The following is a 23,259-nucleotide window of genomic DNA, read 5'->3' on the forward strand; positions in this document are numbered from 1 at the left end:
GCGCAGTGGCTCACGCCTGTAATCCCAGCACTTTAGGAGGCCGAGGCGGGCGGATCACAAGGTCAGGAGATCGAGACCATCCTGGCTAACACGGTGAAACCCCGTCTCTACTAAAAAAAAAAAAATACAAAATATTAGCTGGGCGTGGTGGCGGGCTCCTGCCTGTAGTCCCAGCTACTTGGGAGGCTGAGGCAGGAGAATGGCGTGAACCCGGGAGGTGGAGCTTGCAGTGAGCAGAGACCCTGCGCCACTGCACCCCAGCCTGGGCGGCAGAGCGAGACTCCGTCTCAAAAAAAAATTGGACATCTGCATCTGGTGAGGGTCTCAAGGTGGACGGTAAAAGGGAGCCAGTGTATACAAAGATTACATGGCGAGACAGGGGGAAGGGCAGGAGTGGGTGGGTGGGGGAGGATGTGCCAGGCTCCTTTTAGCAAACGGCTTTCACAGGAACTAACAGTGTGAACTCACTCCCCACAAAGGAGGGCATTAATGTGTTCAAGAGAGATCTACCCCCAGGAACCAAACCCCTCCCGTTAGGCCTCACCTCCAACACTGGGGATCAAATTTCAACGTGAAGTTTGGAGGGGACAAATATCTAAATCACAGCAGCATGTAAGATTTCTTTTTTCTCTGACTGCCTTTAAGACTTTCTTTTAGGTTTTTAGCAGTTCGACTATGATATGGTTTTCCCAGTATTTTTCTTGCTTGGGATTCTCCAAATTAAATTTGGGAAATTTTCAGCCATTATCTCTTCAAATATTTCTTTTGCATCTTCCTCTGGGATTTCAATTATGAACATGTTAACCTGTATTGTCCCAGGGCTCTTAGATGCATCATCATATTTTCTCACTCTTTCCTCTTTTGTTTATGTTTGAATACTTTTTATTGATCTTTCTTTAAGTTTTCAGTCTTTCCTTTATTTCCAGTCTGCCAGTAAGCCCATTAAAGAAATTCTTCATTCTAATATATCTTTCAATTTGGTATTTCCTTTAGATTTTGTTTTATGGTTCCCATCTCTCTCCTGGAAATTTCTCATCTGTTAGATGTCATCCACAGTTTCCACTAGATTTAAAAAAATCAATCACAGGTATTTTGACATGCCTGTCTAATAGTTCCAACATATTCTGGTTGTGTTGCTGTTTTCTCTTTTGACAATGAGTTGTTTTATCTTTGAAAAAAGATGTGTTTTGTAATTTTTGATTGAATGTCACATATTACATATAGAGGAATAGTAGAAACTGTGGTATTTACACTCAGACGTGTAGTACTTTTTTTTTTATTTTTCCTGGCATGTAATTAGGTTAAGTCGATCTGGTGAGTAGTTGAGCTAGATTTGGAGTGTATTTTGCCTTCGTCACCATCAGTGTACCATAGACTTCAAATTCCTCTAGTGGTGGGCCACCACTACCTTGCTTTTAATTCAGGGCCTGCAATGCGAGAGGTTTTTTTCCCCATTGTTCTTGTTCTACTCTTAGCTGACACCTTACCCTATGTATTGTTGTAGGATCTTTCTCCATTGCTCTTCCCCCTCTCCAAAAGGCAGATGCTGTTACTTATTACTTGTTGTAAGACTTGTAGTGGGGGCAGTAGGGGTTTTGCGGTTTTCCTGTTTCAGCCTCAGTCTTAGACAGGTTTTATGCATCTGAGCCTCAGGGGCTGAGCTTTCTCATTGCTTCTGTACTTCCCCAAGGGCAGATAACCCCTGCATCCTACTCAGTGCAGCATCTAGAATGCAGACAGGTTTCATGCCTCTTCCCTTTGTGGCAGCTGGACTTTCCCTTGTATCAGGCAGGGAGGGCAGGGCAAGGGGTCTAGGATGTGAGCAGTTTCTCTGTCTCTTTTCCAGTGCAGGAGTATCACTGTTTTGTATTCACACCAAATCTGGGTGTGAGTACATTTTCTGTTCTTTCCCAGTATTTAGCTAGGATTTGCCTAGTGTCAGTGCAGGATAAGGGAAAGTGTGTGTTTTCTACTCTTTCCAGCAGCAGTTAGTCTTTGCCTCCTGTCAGTACAAGACCAGGGGTAGGAGGCTTTATTGCCCCTTCCCATCAGTAGATGGCTTTTGCCTCAAGATTGGATCTGTGGTGTGGGTGAAATTTTCCCTTTACACTGGCAGTAGGTCTTTAACACCTTATACTACTGTAGGCCTTAAGTGTGGATGGACTTTTCTTTGTACTCTTGCTACTACCCTCCAGTCTTGCTGCAGGTATTACACAGCTGTGCCACCTGTGGGCCTTTCTCAGGTCTGCTTTGCCTGTAGTATTTCTCATGAGCATCTCAAGAGGTGAAAGATTATGAAAAAAGAGTTGGCAAGTGGGGACAGAATCCTCTTGTGTCTGAGGTTCTCAGGGATTCTAAATTGGCTCTAGTGCGTATTTGGCCCTTAAAGTTTGTTAAAATTTCGATTGTTTTATGGTGATGTCTCATTTTTCTGTGCTCTGCTGAAGCTGAAATGGTTCGTGTGCTTCATCTCCTCGGAGGGGTGTGTCACCCTTTGGAATTTAGATCATCTGGCTGCCTTATGACCTCACCTCTCTAATGGGCTCAAAATTTTATGATTTTTAATGAATTGTCTGCCTTTTTGTTAAGGGTGAGAGCAGTGTTTTCTTGTGGCTTTCTCCTTTTTTCCCACTTTTTAAATTTTAATTTTTTATTGACACATAATTGTACATGTTTATGGGCCACCATTATGTCATCTTAGTACATGTGTACATTGTGTAATGATCAAATCAGGGTAATTAGCTATTGATCACCTCAAATATTTATCATTTCTTTGTGATGGGAACATACAATCTACTTCTTAAGTTTATTTTATCTTTTTTTTTTTTGAGACGGAATCTTGCTCTGTCGCCCAGGCTGGAGTGCAGTGGCACAATCTCGGCTCACTGCAAGCTCCGCCTCCCGGATTCACACCATTCTCCTGCCTCAACCTCCCGAGTAGCTAGGGCTACAGGCGCCTGCCACCACACCCGGCTAATTTTTTTGTATTTTTAGTAGAGATGGAGTTTCACCATCTTAGCCAGGATGTTCTCGATCTCCTGACCTCGTGATCTGCCCGCCTCGGCCTTCCAAGATGCTGGGATTACAGGCGTGAGCCACCGTGCCCGGCCAAGTTTATTTTGTCTTAATGAATCTTTGCAGCTGACTTGTTTTGGAAAATAGGAAATAGCCAAGAGCAGAAGGACTCATTGGCTTTAATTTTTTTTTCCATCCAAGTGACTGATAGCAAAGGTAGTTAAGTGCTGCTAACTGTCACTGTTAAACCTAAGGCATAGACAGTCAGGAAAATGAACCCATGGAGTTGAAAAGACATGGAGGAAGGCAGGGAAACAAATCTGTTTTTTAAGATAATACTTGTGTAATATTGATATAAGTTGTAAATCTGATATAATTATTGTAAATGTGGCTATTGCTAATGACTTCTAGTCTGCCTAGGAGAAGTCTATAAGTTTTTTTCAGAACATTTGAGTGTAACTGATTGCTTAGATTGCTGATTAATTTTTTATGCTTTTACTGGTCAATTTCCTTTCAGTTAAATGTCAAGGCTCTTTTTCATAGTGCTAATAATGTCACATAAGATGATCTTTGATAATTATGCCTAGTCTTCTGAAGTGCTTAGAGACCTTTATCACATTCTATTTATTAAAGAGGTAGCTATTTAAAAATATTTTTCCTCCTGCATTGGCATCAGTGTTGGACTGGTCTATTCTCACTAAGAAGACTCCTACAGTTATCTGCAAATAAGTGTCCTGGGAGCTGTTTAGGAATGGGTGGTGGTGGTAGGAGGTGGATCATAATGTTTTGACATGTAGACTTTTTGCTTCTTGTTTTTAGTTTATTCCCCTTCCTCACTTCAAGTATGTCTGTTCCCCTGAGTGTAATGTCTCTCTGGTTTATCTTCTCCAGACAGCACACCTACACTTCTCACAGGGTTGGGTAGGAGGGTTGTTGCTTGGTTATATGGGATATGCCAGAGAGGATTTGGGGATTATACTACCTTTTTTTTCTTTCTTTCTTTTTTTCTTTAGAAATAGGGTCTTGCTCTGTTACCCAGGCTGGAATGCAGTGGTACAGTACTAGCTCACTGCAGCCTCAAACTCCTGAGCTCAAGTGATCTTCCCGCCTCAGCTTCCTGAGTAGCTGGGACTACAGGTGCATGCCACCATGCCTGGCCAATTTTTAAATTTTTTGTAGAGAGAATGTCTTGCTTTGTTGCCCAGGATGGTCTCGAATTGGTGTCCTCAAGCAGTCCGCCACTCCTTAGTCTCCCTGAGTGCTGGGATTACCAGGCGTGAGCCATAACACCCAGCCTCATACTGCTTCTTATATTGAATTTGATACCTTCCTACACTGTGACTTTCAGAACTACCTGGAATCTCTAATTCCTGTACCTTTTGGGGTTCTGTTGAACAAATTGGTTTTTATAGGAGTTCCTCTCCACCTTATACGTAAGCTTCATTTTCATCTTTGTTCATTCTTCTAAGTATGTTATTACTCATCCATTTGGTTTGCAGGCTTCCAGAACTTAGTTGCTATCATCTCTTCTGATTGCTGTAGCTCTGTGATTTTACATCTTATTTATCATTTACAATCATTTCAGAAAGTTTTCAGGCGTGTGGGAAACAAATTAATGCTTTTAATTCAGATTCCCTAAATTCTCTATTGTCCTAACAGCTTTTAAGCCTTTCTAGTTACCATTCTTGAATATACTGAGACCACATTTACTTTAAATTATTATAAAATCAATTTATCTTTCATTAATTTATTTTCCATTTGTCTTCATTGAAGTTGGCAAGTTTTATTGCCAAGTGTTCTAAAATAATATGCAGGGTTTCAATGGTTATAGTTGATTATCTCCTATTAGACCAAGACTCCAGGAAATGCCAACTATAAACTCAGACAAAATATTTTAAAATCCTCTCTAAAGATACTGGTGAACAACCAAAATCAGACAGAAACTAGAGGGTAACAGTTATCTATATTTAGAAGAAGGGATGTCACTGTGTGAGTTTCCCATTTTTTATGGCATTGAACTTGAGGTTATGTGTGTGTTGGTGCTGTGAAGGTGAAAACTCAGATGGAGACTCAAAGTCTTACTGGCTTGAATAACTAGATGTCAGAAGTTGGGGCATCTGCAGTAACTGGAAAATGAGGGAGAAAATCCAGAAAAAAATTCAGAGAAGGGTATAAACTGTATAAATCTTGTACACAGGACAGATTCTAAGCTACCTGAAGGTTAAAAACATTGAACAGAGGTTTCATTTTTCACCCCAGCAAAGGGTAAACAGTTGGGAGTTGTGTCCAGTCAAGTTAATTGCCTATTAAAACAGTCAATATTCTTTGCAGGAATATTACAGAATCCAAAGTTTCTACAACATATTTATAGGGTCAGAATATACTCCAAAGTTACCAGATGTACTCAAGAGAACAGGCAGTTATTGGAGTCTGACTCTGAGATGATCCAGATGTTGAACTTAATTCGCAAGTATTTTAAAGCACTATTTATAACTGTGCTAACTAAGTTAAAGAATGTATGATATAGGCCCAGTGCGGTGGCTCATGCCAATAATCCCAGCACTTTGGGAGCCTGCGACGGGCAGATCACGAGGTCAGGAGATAGAGACCATCCTGGCTAACATGTTAAAACCCTGTCTCTACTAAAAATAACAAAAAATTAGCGGGGCATGGTGGCCCACGCCTGTAGTTCCAGCTACTTGGGAGGCTGAGGCAGGATAATCACTTGAGCCTGGGAGGCGGAAGTTGCAGTGAGCTGAGATCGCGCCACTGCACTCCAGGCTGGGCGACAGAGTGACACTCCATCTCAAAAAACAAACAAAAGAATATATGGATATAATGAATAAAAAATAGAAACTCTCAGAAGAATGGAAACTAAAAAATAGAAATCTAGAATTGAAAAATATATGAAGTAACATATTTGTTGAATGATCTTAATAGCAGATTGGAGGTAACATAGAAAAGACTTAATGAACTTGCGGACAGATGAATGGAACAGAGAGGAAAATTATCAGAAATAAAATGAACAGGGACTAAGGTGCCTATCAGACAAAATAAAAATGTTTAATAAATGTGTCATTGGAATTCTAGGAGAGGAATTAAAGAATGGGGCAGAAAAATATTTGAAGAAATAGTGGCCATATATTTTACAAATTTAGTGAGAGACATAAATTGTAAATTCAGAGGCTTAGCAAATCTAAACATAATACAAAGAAAATAACATCTAGGCACATCCCATTTAAAAGTGCTAAAAGCTAACAAATTAGGAGAAAATCTTGAAAACCACCAGTGAAAACACAGTAGGAAATAGTAAAAACGACTGCTGAAGAAAAAGTAACAGCATCAACCCTGAATTCTATACCCGTACGGAGACAGAATTCTTTAAGGATAAAGATGAAGTAAAGACTTTTTCAGATAAACCAAAACTGGAAATTTATTACCTGTAGACCTACTATATAAGAGATGCCAAAAGAAGTTCATCAGGTTGAAAGGTAGTGATAACAGATAGAAGTTCAGATATTTAGGAGGTGGTAAATATGTGAGTAAGAGAAAATACTACTTTTTGTCCTCTTCATTTTATAAAAATACATGTATAAAAATACATGACTGTGAATGTTGTAACATTGTATTGTGGAGTTAAAGGATAGGAGTTAGAGAGCAGTAAATGGTTCTTACATTACATGGGAAGGCATACAATATTAACTCTTAAGTAAGCAGGTAGAAGTTAAGGATATATACTACAGTTCCTAGAACAATCACTTAAAAAGGAATTTAAAGAGGAAGGCCAAAAAGCCAATCGATTAAATGAAATTCTAAAAAAAGATTGGTTAACCCAAAAGAAGGCAGGGAAAGAGAAACCGAGACATATGACAGAAAACTTGGGGCTGGGAGGGAGATTAGTAAAATATCCCACATTAATAATTAAGTGTAAGTGAATCAAGCACTCCAATTAAAACTATTATAAATGATAGTTTATAATTATATATAATGTAATTATAATGATTATTGATAATTATCTTAATTATAGATAAGATAGAGGTTATCTCTTTTTGTGCACCCATGTGTAGATGTATTATGAAGACCTGATTACATGATGTCTATAAGAGCTATACTTTAAAAACACAAATAGGCTAAAAGTAAATGTTTGGGAAAAAGTATGCTATCCAGCTAGTAAGTTTTTTTATTGGTTGGACTATATTAATATTTGATAAAAAGGATTATGAGGCAAAGAATCTTACCAGAGATAAAGACATTTTAAAATGATGAAAAGGGTCATTTAATTAGGAAAACTGTTTATGCCTGTGATAGCAAAGATTGAAAAGGAATGAAGCTAACATTGATAGAATTGAGGGGTAGAATTAAAATCCTCAACCACAGTTGCGTATTTTAACACCTTTCCTCAGCAGTTGACAGGAAGTAATTGACAGGAAGTAATTACAGTAAGATGCAATTTCTTTACTGAACACAAGATGGCAAAGTAGTCACAGTAGTTGTAACAATCGACCTGTGTATTTGAGTACAGTGAAATATGCCATAATTTTATCATGTGAACACATCTTTTCCCCTCATTTATTTTATAGACAGGAAATGAACAGTGGTGAATAATTGCAAGAATGCTACAGTATACTGGCATAATATTTGGTACATACATGATAGGCATTAAATGAATTTTTGTTGAATGAATATAATGGGCTTTTGGAGTTAAATATTTGTTTGAATTTCAAAACCCAAAATTATCTTTTAATCTTATTACAGAAATACTACTTTTACTTACAGCAGTGGTTCTCAAACTTTTTGGTCTTAAAATGTCTTTACTCTTAAAAATTGTTGAAGACTCCAAAGGACTATTGTTTATGGCATATCTATCGATGTTTATCTTTCAAAAATTAAGAAATGTAAAGAATTTTTTAAAATAATTTTACGAATAGTGAGCCCACTATGTTATAAATAGTACCTATGTTTATGAAAAACAGAAAAGCAACATTGTTTTACATTTTGGCAAATATCTTTAATGTGTGGCTTTATAGATGGCGACTATATTCTCATGGCATGTTCGATATTCTATCTTATTTGTCATGTAGTATCTTGAAAATGCTACACTTGTGAAAGAATGAGAATAGAAAAAGACAAATAATATCTTAGTATTACTATGAAGAATTTTTGACCTTGAGCCACCAAAAAGGTCTTAAACTCCCTCAGGAGTCCCTAGATCATATTTTGAGACTCTCTGACTTACAGAAGTAAACAAAGAAGAAATGAAAAAGTATTAATTAGTGGATGTGTGGCCTGAACCATGGTGATACAGTTCACTCCTTATTGGTGAGCTGTTATGGTTCACATGTATGGTTACCTAACCTGAAAATCTGTGGGAACTTCATCTAGAAGATAGATTAGTAGTTATAAAATGCTGCTTTAGTCTTACATTGTGCTGCCTTTAACCAAACCCTATCATGTAGAGCTGGGTGTGAGATTAAGTTGGAGCATGCTGTAATCCAGTTCTGAATTCGGTCTTCTGAGCTATTTGTGATGTGGTGATTCAGGTTCTATAGATGGCTTTTCTTCTCTGTGGAGAGTTGGAATAGTGAGTAAAAAAGAGCTGTCTGAATTTGGAAGCTCTGTTTGTTGCTGGTAAGAATGGGAAACAGTCTGGCAGTGCCTGAAAAGGTTAAATATAGAATACTGTGTGACCCACCAAATTTACTTTTAGTTAAATATACTCAAGAGAAACGAAAATATAAGTCCACACAAAAGCTTGCACATGAACATTAATAGCAACATTCTTCATGATAGCCAAAAGCTGTGCCTTAGTTCATTTTCTGCTGCTTATAACAGAATACCTGAAACTGGGTAATTTATAAAGACAAGGAATTTATTTCTTACAGTTACAGAGGCTGAGAAGTCCAGGGTCAACAGGCCACATCTTGTGGTAGCCTTCTTGCTGGTGAGGACTCCCTGCAGAATCCTGATGCAGTATAGGGCATCCTATGGTAACGGGGCTCAGCATGCAAGCTCAGGTCTCTCTTCCTCTTTCATAAAGCCACCAGTCCTACTTCCATGAACCCACTAATCCATTAATTCATGAATCTGCCCTCATGACCCAATCACTTAAAGGCCCTGCCATTCAGTACTGCCACATTGGGGATTAAATTTCCACATAAACTTTAGAGGGGACAAATATTTAAACAATAGCAAAGTGGAACCAGCCCAAATGCTCATCCACTGATAAATAGATAAATAAAATGTGGTATATCCATGGAAGAAATACTATCCATCCAGAAAAAGAAAAAATACTGATACATGCAACATTATGGTTGAACCTTGAAGGCACTATGCTAATTAAAAGAAGTTAGTCACAAAGGCCACATATTGTATGATCCCATTTATATGAAATTTCCAGAATATGCAAATCTATAGAGACAGAAGGTAGACTAGTGGTTACCTAGGGTTAGGGAGGATGAGAGTAATGCCACCTGAGGAATGTTTCTGTGTACTGTTAAATTGTAATATCTGCTATGTGATTAGTGTTCCCTTTGTAAGGACTCATAATTCTTCACAATATCAAGAGTTACTTCCTTTTAAAGAACTAAGGAGCTAACGAGTCTTCTTTGTCTGTTTTATTTCTAAAAATTTTTAAAATTAGATAATGATACCACTGTTACTAGTGTCTCTGTTGGCCTTGGCTGTTAGGAAGTTCAGGACTATATTAAATGCTCACAGTAACACTGTTAGTGAGGTTAGACAATTGATATCCTTTCTTTTCTAATACACATTTTGTTGTGGGTTTTTAAAGTTTTTACACACACACTTTCACGTTTAAGTATTTTATTGTAGGATGCCCACAGTCTTTATCAGAGGCAATTGGAGTTAAATTAAGAACAAATAAATATAAAATGCACAAATGAAAAACGATAGGCAGTGTTTTTCAAGAGAGAAGGAATTTTTTCTGTATAAAAAGGCAGTATTCGTTTCTATGTATAAAAATGATAGCCTTGAACTGAGCTTTTAAAAAAAGTGGTGAGCTACTAGGCACTGGATCTGTTCAAGCAGATGCTGGATGATGCTCTGCCTGTAAGATACTATAGAGATAAAGCCTGTACTGGATGAGGCTAAAAATTGCCTTAAAGTTCTCCTAGTCTTTAAGACTATCATTCTGTGATTTTGAAGTATACATTTCTGACAATACAAAGTACTAAATGGTAATTTTAAAATGGGTAATTTTTATTCAGATAACTTGTTTGAGAGCTCAGAGTTCCAGATATAACACAAAAGAGGTAATTTAGTGTGAAAAAAATATTAAGAACAGGTACTACGAATACATTGCCTAGGGAAACTCAGTGTAATTTTTGTTCTGAATATGTGTTTTAAATTGTGCTGCGTGTCTGCTATGATGAATTAGCTATACAGCGTACCCCTAATATTGCTAGGGGGTTTAAAAATGATTTGTTTAAACATTGGAGTATACCTTCCTAATACAACCGTTGTATTTTACTTTTAATAAGTGGCTCTTCTGAACAGTTCTCAGTCAGTCCTTTTTTCTGTCTGTTCCTGATTAGAGTTTAAAAAACAAAACACACACAAAAAATGTTTCAGCATAAAGAAGGGGATGGGTGGGTGGGTGGGTGAATGGATGAATGGATGGATGGATGGATGGATGGATGGATGGATGGATGGATGGATAGATAGGTAGTCTCCCGAAATCCCCCCTTTGCCACTGAAGATCACCCATGTCAGTGATCTAAAAATACCAGTTGGATTGTGACCAGGAGTCCTTAGTTACAGTCCAGTTTTGCACCATGGGGGATTGGTGTTTCATGAATCTGTTTAAGCCCATTTTTGCTCTTAATGTTATTATTAGGATAGGTTTTGCAGAACTCACTAATAACCTAGTATCAATTTGAGATTATATCTGTTGGCCCATAATTATTATTAATTTATATTTAATGAGTAATTGGATGCTCAGATCTGCCAGACCAGAGCAATTAGAGATGTGGAAATAAGTTAAAGTTGTGTCATTGGGAAATTTTAGATGGTTTCAAAATTAGTTTCTAAAAACCAGGTGGAACTCATAGAAGGCTAGAACCTTGCATATGAGAGATTTGATTTCTAAAAGCCATGTATGGTACAAATAGAGTACAGGCATACCTTCTTTTGTTGTGCTTCACTTTATTGTACCTTGCAGGTAATGGATTTTTTTACAAATTGAAGATTTGTGGCAACTCTGTGTCTAACAAGTTTTTGGCACCATTTTCCCAAGAGCCTGTGCTCACTTCATGTCTCTGTGTCACACTTTGATAGTTCTTGCAAACTTTTTCATTATTATTGTATCTCTTACGATAATCTGTGATCAGTGATCTTGATGTTACTATTGTAATAGTTTTGGAGTGCCACAAACTGAGCCCATATGAGATGGTAAACTGAACGGACAAATGTGTATGTTCTCATTACTTCCCCGACTGACAATTCCTGTCTCTCCCTCTCCTTGGGCCACTCCATTCCCTGAGACCCAACAATATTGAAATTAGGACAATTAATATCCCTACATTGGCCTCTGAGTGTTCAAGTGAAGGAAGTGTTGTATATCTCTCACTTCAAATAAAAAACGAGGAATGATTAAGTTTAGTGAGAAAGGCATGTTGAAAGCCGAAAAAGGCTGAAAGCTACACCACTAGTGCCACACAGTTAGCTGAGCTGCGAATGCAAAGGAAAAGTTATTGAAGGAAATTAAAAGTGCTATCCCAGTAAGCATATGAATGATACAAGAAAGCAAAACAGCCTTGTTGGTGATATGGAGAAAGCTTTAGTGGTGTGGATAGGTTAAACCAGCCACAACTCTCTTAAGCCAAAACCTGATTTAGAGCAGAATACTAACTGTCTTCAATTCTAGGAAGGCTGAGAGAGGTGAGGAAGCTGTGGAAGAAAAGTTAGAAGCTAGCAAAGGTTGGTTCATGAGGTTTAAGGAAATAAGCCACCTTCATAACATAAAAGTGCAATGTGAAGCATCGAGTGCTGATGTGGAAGCTGCTGCAAGTTATCTAGAAGATCTAGCTAAGATCAGTGATATAGGTGAATACACGAAACAACACATTTTCCATGTAGATTAGTCTTCTGTTGGCTGAAGATGCCACGTAGGAATTTCACAGCTGGAGAGGGATACCTGGCTTCAAAGCTTCAAAGGACAGTCTTAACTCTCTGTTAAGGCCTAGTGCAGCTGGTGACTTGAAGTCAGTGTCCATTTACCATTCCAAGAATCCTAGGGCCCTAAAGAATTATGCTAAGTCTACCCTGCCTGTGCTCTATAAATGGGACAACAAAGCTTGGATGACAGTACATCAGTGTTTATAGCATGGTTTACTGAATATTTTAAGCTCAGAGTTGAGACCTACTGCTCATTAAAAAAGATTCTTTTCAAATTATTACTCATTGACAATGCAACTGGTCACCCAAGAGGTCTGATAGCAGTGTACATCATGCCTTCTCTATTAAGTTGTTCTTGCATTGCTGTAAATAAATACTTGAGACTAGGTATATATAAAGAAAAAAAGTTTAATTGGCTCATGGTTCTGCAAGCTGTACAGGAAACAGTGCTGGCATCGGCTTCTTGGGGAAGTCTTAGAGAGCTTTAACTCATGACAGAAGGCAAAGCAGGAGCAGGCACATCACATAGCAAAAGCAGAAGCAAGAAAAAGAAAGAGGAGGGGTGGAGGTGCCACACAGTTTTAAATGACCAGATTTGTGAGAACTATCATGAAGACAGCACCAAGCCATAAGATATCTGCCCCCATGATTCAGACACCTTCCACCAGGCCCCACCTTCAGCACTGAGGATTACAATTCAACATGAGATTTGGGCTGGGACAGATATACAAACTATATCACCTTCTAACATGGCATCCATCCTGCAGCCCATCAATCAAGGAGTCATCTTGATTTTCAAGTTTTGTTATTTAAGAAACACATTTTATAAGGCTATGACTGCCATAGATAGTGATTCCTCTGATGGATCTGGGAAAAGTAGATTGAAAATCTTCTGGAAAAGATTCACCATTCTGGGCCATTAAGAACATTTGTGATTTATGAGGGGAGGTCAAAGTATCAACATTAATAGGAGTTTGGCGGACGGTGATTCCAACCCCATGGGTAACTTTGAAGGGTTCCTCCTTTAGTGGAGGAAGTCACTGTAGATGTGACAGCAGCTAGAGAACTAGAATTAGAAGTGGAGCGCAAAGATGTGACTGAAATTGCTGTGTGATAAAACTTGAATGGTTGAAGAGTAGCTTCTTAGGGATGAGCAAAGGTCGTGGTTCTTGAAATGGAATCTACTCCTGTTGGAAGATACTGTGAACATTGTTGAAATGACAACAGAGGATTTAGAATATTACATGCACTTAGTTGGTAAAACAGCAGCAGGGTTTGAGAGGATTGACGTCAGTTTTGGAAGCAGTTCTACTGTGAGTAAAATGCTATCAGACAACATTGCATGCTACAGATAAATCTCTCATGAAAGGTCGAGTCAGTTGAATGGCCAGCTTTACTGCTGACTTACTTTAAGAAATTGCCACCACCACCTCAGCCTTAAGTACCCAACATGTTGATCAGTCAGCAGCCATCAACATCAAGGCAAGACCCTTCACCAGCAAACTGTTTAATTCACTTAAGGCTCAGACGATATTAGCATTTTTATCAAAGTATATTTAATAAAGGTATGTACATTTGTGTCTTAGACATAATGTTATTACACACTTAATAGACAACAATATAGCATAAACATCTGTTATTTATTTTAGAGACAGGGCCTCACTGTTTTTCTGGCTGGAGTGCAGTGGCATGATCATGGCTAACTGCAACCTCACACTTCTGTGTTCAAGCTATCCGCCCACCTCAGCCTCACGAGTAGCAGGGGTACTACAGGCACACTCCACCATGCCTGGCTAATTTTTTTTTTTTTTGGTAGAGACAGGATCTCACTAGGTTGCCCAGACTGGTCTTGAACTCCTAGCATCAAGCAATCCTCCTGCCTTGACCTCCCAAACTACTGGGATTACAAGCATAAGCCACCATGCCTGGCCTAAACATAACTTTCATATGCGCTGGGAAACCAAAACATGAGTGTAGCTTGCTTTGTTTGCTTTACTGCAGTGGTCTGGAACCAAACCTGCAATATCTCTGAGGTACACCTATATAATAAAGCATGAAGAAAAAGCATAAAGTTTGTTTTTTTGTGTGTTTGTATTTCTCTGCCACATCCAGGGGTCTAAGTTTTTAGTTGTTCGGAAATACTTCTGAAAAGGAAAAATGGGAGATAAGAAGGAAGGAGAGAAAGAGCAAAGAAGAGGCTCTGAATCAAAAGAAATGCACCTGTTCTGTTTTGGGACTAGGTTTAAGTTTCATAATTAGCAAATTACTAACACAGCTGAGTGCTTTTTGATCTAATGCATCTTGGACTGAGACACTATTTAAGTGTTAATTCCTTGTAGTAAGGGATAGACATTCCTAGCTTTTTTCATCTGGAAAGGATGGGATGCTCCTCACATCCACAGAGTGATCCTAGCCCCTATCAGAAAGAAAGACAAGACTGTGACAGTGTAAGGGTCAATGTAAAGGGCTAGCAGGTTAGCAGAGAACATGTATGGAATGTTTTAGGCTTTATGTGCTCATCATGGATAGCTGTTTAAGCTGCCGGAAAAGCTGGTTGCTGAAACTCATGAAATTCCGTCACAAATGATCATGGGTTGTAGATTTCTTGTTCTTGAGAAACTGTAGCAACTCTAGTCAGGAATTGATTGTAGAGAAAGCTTGGAACTCTTGTTTGGGAGGCATCCTCTGTCTTAAAAAGCCTATTGGGAATAATTCAGATCCTAATCATTACCACTCACATTTTTGGTCTCTGGATTTTGGAGCATTAAACAATGGGAAAAAATTCTTCTAAATCTTGTGGGACTCTAGGCATATGGGGAAGGAAAAAGGAGGGAGCTTAACTAGTTTTGTTCAGACTTACTTGGAATGCTGCTGAATCAGCAAATATCATCAGTGACAAACTGGATGCATTTATATACACCATGAGAATACTATGCAGCCATAAAAGAAGGATCAGTTTGTGTCGCTGTAGGGACATGGATGCAGCTGGAAACCATCGTCTTAGCAAACTATCACAGAACAGAAAATAAACACATGTTCTCACTCATATTAGGTGGGGAACTGAACAGTGAGATCACTTGAACTCAGGAAGGGAGACATCGGGGCGGGAGGAGGGAGGGGGAGGGATTGCATTGGGAGGTTATACCTGATGTAAATGGCGAGTTGATGGGGTGCTGGCCGAGTTGATGGGTGCAGCACACCAGCATGGCACAAGTATGCATATGTAACAAACCTGCACGTTATGCACATGTACCCTAGAACTTAAAGTATAATAATAATAATAATAATAAATAACTAAACAAAAAAAAAAACAAACAAAAAAAGAAATTCTGTGGATTTACTTCCTTTTGTGCTTACCTTTAAGAGATTTTATAGAGAAATCTGGACTGGTTGGTTATTTTCTAAAATATCGCTGGTCAAAAAACTGCAGTACTTTTCTTGGGTCTGAAATCCAACCCCTCTTTTCTTTCAAGATTGTTGTATAGGATGAACATTTTAAGTTATCTGAGGTTATTTAAATTCATGAAAGTCATCATATAGAGAGGAAATAGTCCTGGATATTTTTTTAAAAACCAGTTGTTCTTACTGCACTTTTGTGATGTCTTTAGGGCTAGATTTGTCTAGTATCTATCTAGTTTTGAAGAATGAAAAAGCAACTTCCTTGGGAGAGCTATGCATTGAGATATTTTGTATTTGTTGTTCCCTATTCCTCTTTCTTAAAACATAAAAATAAATAACAGTTGAATAGATGAAATAAATACTTGGAGAAGACAAAAAGATTAAAATCTGAATAATAATCTTTGAGAAGAGTTGGGCTTCCTTTTCACAAAGCTTGCCTAAGTGGTCACCATTGCTTAACCTTTGCTGAGATGATCAGAAACATGGATTAGAGCTTGATTCTTTTTTCATCAGATTCTTCTACCAGGGCAATAGTGGAAATGTTATGACTATATAGTAGTTACTTTTTTTTCTCTCTCTCTCTGCATGTGTGTGTGTGTACTTTCAAAGATTGTATACACGGTATTTCATTTCTTTGTGTTGGGAGGCAATTTTCTTTTGCATTTCTGCACGTCTTGTGAGCAGAGGCACTGTCTTTTTGGACAGTCTTTTAAAGGATATTTGCATTGTGAACAACCTTGAATGTTACTGTCTCCCTCTAGAACAAAGCGCAGATTTGCTTACTCTTCTGTATAGTAAATATCTCCCTCAGGAACAAGGGCAGGCATGCTTATAAAAGATTCAAGTTTCCTGAGCTCAAGAGTTCCTCTCCTGTAATGCAGCACATTGAGTGTGCAGGTGTTACCTGGCCCTCTTCACATAGCACTCTTGGGAATTTGGGTTCAGTGAACTGACACAAATGCTTATATTCTGACTACTGCTATTGATGTGGGTGCTAAACTCTTCTTTGTCTCCGACCTAGGAGTCTCTTGTTATCTGCTAGGACCCATGAAAGTGGCAGGTTAAGTTGTTTGCTTGCAAATATGATGAAATCTCAGATCCTTTACAGTTAGTTCTTGATACTTTGAAATAACAGTGATTAATTAAATGGAATGTATTTGGAAAGATTCATTGAAACTTTTAAGTTTTACAATTTTTGAGAAGTTCATTTAGGATATTTTTTCTGCTTGCTTTGATACAGGTTTCGTTTATAATGTCAGCCCTTATATGGAGTATCATCCTGGTGGAGAAGATGAACTAATGAGAGCAGCAGGATCAGATGGTACTGAACTTTTTGATCAGGTAAGGTGTGCTGAAAGTAACCAAAGTATTCCAGTGGAAGAGTACTCTTAGATTTATCAGTGTGACATCTGTAGAAAGAAAGAAAATAGTTGCATAAAATCCAGATGTATTGGCTTGAATTTTGAAGTGTGGGAAGATGCTCACAAGTAGCAGCTGTTCATTTAATTTGCCCTTTGAGTTGTTAAAATTTTGGAGATATTTCAAATCTGCGTCTAGGGGTCTTAAGTGTTTGTTGCCTCCTTTGTTGGTAAGTGTTTATTCAGTCTTGATTAGTTTTGATAATGATTGGCTTATGGGAGGTAGTGACAATTGGAAGAAGGAACATTGGGATTTGCTGCTAACTTGCTGAATCACTTTAAACAAGTAACTTGGCTTCTTTTCTCTTAGTCCTTTGTCACCTAGGAATTGCTGTATATTCAGCCTACTGCTCTATAGTACATTTGCATGTCATGTAGAAAGTTAGCTGAGGATGATTAATGAATAGAAACTTATTTTTCCTAGCATGATGGCAGAGATTCTGAATAGGTTATCTCAAAAGATATTTAAATTAGTCACTTTTCCCCTTATATTTACTAAAAACTAGCATTAGCTCTTAAACTATTTAAAAGTTATACAGAATGTTGATTACTATCAGTTTGCTGAACTGTTATTCTGAGACAATAGTCTTTAGAAAGATGGAAATTTGCCTGTCTCATATATGCTCTATTTTATATTTTAATGATGATTAACCATGTTGTAATGTTGGATTTTTATCATGCAAGATAAGATGAATCAGGTTGGGTTGTATTATAGCTGTTTTTTTGATAAAATATTAATTTAATTTCTGTTCTTCCTATTTTCTCGTCCATTTTAGGATTTGGTTTTTGACCATGTTGCCAGAAATAGAATTTGTTTTATATAGTTGACCTTTGAACAATACAGGGATTAGGGGTGCCAACACCCTCACTCTCCCACGCAGTAGAAAATTCATGTATAAGTTTTGACTTCCCAAAAACTTAACTACTAACAGCCTACTGTTGACCAGAAGCTCTACTTATAACATAAATGGTCAATTAACATATATATGTGTTTTATGTGCATTATATACTATATTCTTACAATAAAGTGAGCTAGAGAAAAGAAAATGCTATTAAGAAAATCATAAGAGAAAATACATTTACTATTCTTTAAGTGGAAGTGGATCATCATAAAGGTCTTCATCCTCATCTTCATCTTGAGTAGGCTGAGGAGGAGGAGGAGAAATAGGGAGGGTTGGTCTTTCTGTCGAAGTGTCAAAGGTAGAAGAAAACCCATATATAGATGGACTCGGTTGCAGTTCAAACCTGTGTTGTTCAAGGGCCCATTGTGTTTGAGAGCACTTAGGTGCATTTGCTTAAATGGCAGGATCTCATTTGCTGTTAACGTTCTTCCTGGGTTGGAGAAGAGTCATGTTTACGCATTGGTCGTAACAGCATTCTCTTTGGAAGGTTTTTATTGCTGTTTTAAAGCAAGTTCCCATTGTCATTTGGTATTTGCTTTCTGTCTGTCTGCCTGCCTGCTGTCTATCTGTGTATCTATGAGACAGAGTCTCACTCTGTCCCCCAGGCTGGAGTGCAGTGGCATGATCTCGGATCACTGCAACCTGCGCCTCCCAGGTTCAAGCAGTTCTCCTGTCTCAGCCTCCCGAGTAGCTGAGATTACAGGAGTGTGCCACCACGCCTGACTAATTTTTGTTTTTTTAGTAGAGATGGGGTTTCACCATGTTGACCAGGCTGGTCTTGAACTCTTGGCCTCAAGTACTCTGCCTGCCTCAGCTGCCCAAAGTGCTGGGATTATAGGTGTGAGCCACCATGCCTGGCCTGGTTTTTGTTATCTAGCAATGCAAGCCAAATAGAAAGGTTTAGGAACATTTACCTAAAAACTTATCTGCTATACTTTTCCCTTGAATCTGCCTTGTAACCTCCTAATGTTGAATGTACTGTGCCACAAGAAGAATTTCCAATAAAGTCTAGTGTTATTTCTGTTCCTGAGTGTTATGAGGTTATGTAGACCTTATTTAAGGAAAGCTTGTTTTGGAGAATTCACAGGAAGTACTATATTGTTAAGTTTTCTAGTATTTAAAACAATATTTACTAGATTGCTAGATTCAAAACAATTAGATTGCATTCTTCTTGGCTTTGATAAGACCAGTGATGTTTAATTATTTATGACTTGCTCACCACAGAAGTAAACTAGCAATTGTAGTGACACTTGCATTTTTCAATATGAGAATTTACTTGTGTCAGTATTTTAGCTGCACAAATAGTAAGTAATTTCCTTATTGTCCTATTTCTGTTTTTATCCCACTGCTGACCTCTTATCTTGCATTTCCAAATACCTGATAGGCAATTTGATGCCCTGTACTTCAACTCCTTATGCCCTCAAGTAATATCAAGTCATTTTCTTTCTTCTTTTTCCTTCTGTTTCCTGTTTCTTGTAATAGGGACTTGAAGCCCCTGAGAAATCTTTTTCATCTCTCCTTGTGCCCCAGTATCCGATCACTGGCCAAATCCTATGATCTGTCTTTAAACATTACACCTTTTTCTCCCTTCCCACTGCCTTAGTTCACCCTCTGTAGCCATATTATTTTAATACTGTGTTGATATCTTTACCTTCAGTACCAATTTAGGTAACATGACAGTTTAGATTAGATTTCTTAAAGACAATTGTCTTAGCACCTTGCTCTGCAACTGTCAGTGGCTCACCACTGACAGGGAAGTAAATTTACACTCGTTAGCCTGGCATTTGAGGTCCTAAAAGAATATATCAGGGTAAATATTCCCAACATGCATCTTGTTTTGCACCCTTCCCTACCTCTGATAATCTATCATTCTATTCTCTACGTCAATGACATCAAATTTTGTAGCTCCTCTGAGAACATGCAGTATTTGTCTTTCTGTGTCTGTGTATTTCACTTAATGTAATGATCTCCAGTTCCTTTCATGTTTCTGCTAGTGACATAATTTCACTATTTTTTATGGCCAAATAGTATTCCATTGTATGCATATAGTATAACATATTTTCTTTATTTATACATTCCTTGTTTGTGGACACTTAGGTGGATTCCATATCTTTGCTATTGTGAATGGTGCTGCAATAAATATGCAAATGCAAGTATCTCTGATGTAATAATTTATTTTACTTTGATAGATACCCAGTAGTGGGATTGCTGGATTACATGGTAGTTCTATTAATATTTTAGTTTTTTGAGGAATCTCCATGCTGTTTTCCATAATGGTTGTACTAATTTACATTCCCAACAAGAGTATGTGAGTTCCCTTTTCTTTACATCCTTAGCAGCATCTATTATTTCTTGTGTGTTTTCTTTTGTTTTTTTAGTAATAGCCATTCTAACTGGGATAGGATGATATCTAATTATGGTTTTGATTTGCACATCCCTGATAATCAGTGATATTGAGCATTTTTTCATATACTTATCAGCTACTTGTCATCTTTTGAGAATTGTCTATTCGTGTTCTTGGCCCACTTTTTAATGTGATTAGTTTTTTATTTATTTATTTATTTATTATTATACTTTAAGTTCTAGGGTACATGTGCATAATGTGCAGGTTTGTTACATATGTATACTTGTGCCATGTTGGTGTGCTGCACCCATCAACTCGTCATTTACATCAGGCGTAGCTCCCAGTGCAATCCCTCCTCCCTTCCCCCTCCCCGTGATAGGCCCCAGTGTGTGATGTTCCCCTTCCCGAGTCCAAGTGATCTCATTGTTCAGTTCCCACCTATGAGTGAGAACATGCGGTGTTTGGTTTTCTGTTCTTGCGATAGTTTGCTGAGAATGATGGTTTCCACCTGCATCCATGTCCCTACAAAGGACACAAACTCATCCTTTTTTATGGCTGCATAGTATTCCATGTTGTATATATGCCACATTTTCTTAATCCAGTCTGTCACTGATGGACATTTGGGTTGATTCCAAGTCTTTGCTATCGTGAATAATGCCGCAGCAAACATACGTGTGCATGTGTCTTTATAGCAGCATGATTTATAATCCTTTGGGTATATACCCAGTAATGGGATGGCTGGGTTATATGGTACTTCTAGTTCTAGATCCTTGAGGAATCGACACACTGTTTTCCATAATGGTTGAACTAGTTTACAATCCCACCAACAGTGTAAAAGTGTTCCTATTTCTCCACATCCTCTCCAGCACCTGTTGTTTCCTGACTTTTTAATGATCGCCATTCTAACTGGTGTGAGATGGTATCTCATTGTGGTTTTGATTTGCATTTCTCTGATGGCCAGTGATGACGAGCATTTTTTCATGTGTCTGTTGGCTGTATGAATGTCCTCTTTTGAGAACTGTCTGTTCGTATCCTTTGCCCACTTTTTGATGGGGTTGTTTGTTTTTTTCTTGTAAATTTGTTTGAGTTCTTTGTAGGTTCTGGATATTAGCCCTTTGTCAGATGAGTAGATTGCAAAAATTTTCTCCCATTCTGTAGGTTGCCTGTTCACTCTGATGGTAGTTTCTTTTGCTGTGCAGAAGCTCTTTAGTTTAATTAGATCCCATTTGTCAATTTTGGCTTTTGTTGCCGTTGCTTTTGGTGTTTCAGACATGAAGTCCTTGCCCATGCCTATGTCCTGAATGGTATTACCTAGGTTTTCTTCTAGGGTTTTTATGGTATTAGGTCTAACATTTAAGTCTCTAATCCATCTTCAATTAATTTTCGTATAAGGAGTAAGGAAAGGATCCAGTTTCAGCTTTCTACTTATGGCTAGCCAATTATCCCAGCACTATTTATTAAATAGGGAATCCTTTCCACATTTCTTGTTTTTCTCAGGTTTATCAAAGATCAGATGGCTGTAGATGTGTGGTATTATTTCTGAGGACTCTGTTCTGTTCCATTGGTCTATATCTCTGTTTTGGTACCAGTACCATGCTGTTTTGGTTACTGTAGCCTTGTACTATAGTTTGAAGTCAGGTAGTGTGATGCCTCCAGCTTTGTTCTTTTGACTTAGGATTGTCTTGGAGATGCGGGGTCTTTCTTGGTTCCATATGAACTTTAAAGCAGTTTTTTCCAATTCTGTGAAGAAAGTCATTGGTAGCTTGATGGGGATGGCATTGAATCTATAAATTACCTTGGGCAATATGGCCATTTTCACGATATTGATTCTTCCTATCCATGAGCATGGTATGTTCTTCCATTTGTTTGTGTCCTCTTTGATTTCACTGAGCAGTGGTTTGTAGTTCTCCTTGAAGAGGTCCTTTACATCCCTTGGAAGTTGGATTCCTAGGTATTTTATTCTCTTTGAAGCAATTGTGAATGGAAGTTCATTCCTGATTTGGCTCTCTGTTTGTCTGTTAACTGGTGTATAAGAATGCTTGTGATTTTTGCACATTAATTTTGTATCCTGAGACTTTGCTGAAGTTGCTTATCAGCTTAAGGAGATTTTGGGCTGAGACAATGGGGTTTTCTAAATATACAATCATGTCATCTGCAAACAGGGACAATTTGACTTCTTCTTTTCCTAACTGAATACCCTTGATTTCTTTCTCTTGCCTGATTGCCCTAGCCAGAACTTCCAACACTGTGTTGAATAGGAGTGGTGAGAGAGGGCATCCCTGTCTTGTGCCAGTTTTCAAAGGGAATTTTTCCAGTTTTTGCCCATTCAGTATGATATTGGCTGTGGGTTTGTCATAAATAGCTCTTATGATTTTGAGATACGTTCCATCAACACCGAATTTATTGAGAGTTTTTAGCATGAAGGGCTGTTGAATTTTGTCAAAGGCCTTTTCTGCATCTATTGAGATAATCATGTGGTTTTTGTCTTTGGTTCTGTTTATATGCTGGATTACGTTTATTGATTTGCGTATGTTGAACCAGCCTTGCATCCCAGGGATGAAGCCCACTTGATCATGGTGGATAAGCTTTTTGATGTGCTGCTGGATCCGGTTTGCCAGTATTTTATTGAGGATTTTTGCATCGATGTTCATCAGGGATATTGGTCTAAAATTCTCTTTTTTTGTTGTGTCTCTGCGAGGGTTTGGTATCAGGATGATGTTAGCTTCATAAAATGAGTTAGGGAGGATTCCCTCTTTTTCTATTGATTGGAATAGTTTCAGAAGGAATGGTACCAGCTCCTCCTTGTACCTCTGGTAGAATTGAGCTGTGAATCCATCTGGTCCTGGACTTTTTTTGGTCGGTAGGCTATTAATTATTGCCTCATTTTCAGAGCCTGCTATTGGTCTATTCAGGGATTCAACTTCTTACTGGTTTAGTCTTGGGAGAGTGTAAGTGTCCAGGAAATTATCCATTTCTTCTAGATTTTCTAGTTTATTTGCGTAGAGGTGTTTATAGTATTCTCTGATGGTAGTTTGTATTTCTGTGG

At 38.1% G+C, this 23,259-nt stretch overlaps 1 protein-coding gene across 12 annotated transcripts in view; it reads left to right on the top strand.

The window, feature by feature from the left end:
- The window catches only part of LOC101010337 (cytochrome b5 reductase 4), a 130,037-nt gene that overhangs the window by 17,875 nt on the left and 88,903 nt on the right, over positions 1 to 23,259 (top strand). For 11 of the 12 annotated variants that reach the window (XR_001901950.3, XM_009205595.3, XM_017958080.3 and 8 more), the window contains one exon: positions 16,790 to 16,890. Coding sequence is in view for 11 of the 12 variants with exons in the window: in XM_009205595.3 (XP_009203859.2) it covers positions 16,790 to 16,890 (101 nt within the window). In the remaining variant the exon portion in view is untranslated. Of the gene's footprint in view, positions 1 to 5,876; positions 9,030 to 16,789; positions 16,891 to 23,259 lie in introns of those variants that run through there. The other variant, XM_017958082.3, reaches the window with a different exon arrangement.

Source organism: Papio anubis, chromosome 6 (assembly GCF_008728515.1).
Source record: "Papio anubis isolate 15944 chromosome 6, Panubis1.0, whole genome shotgun sequence".
Classification (NCBI taxonomy): Eukaryota; Metazoa; Chordata; class Mammalia; order Primates; family Cercopithecidae; genus Papio; species Papio anubis.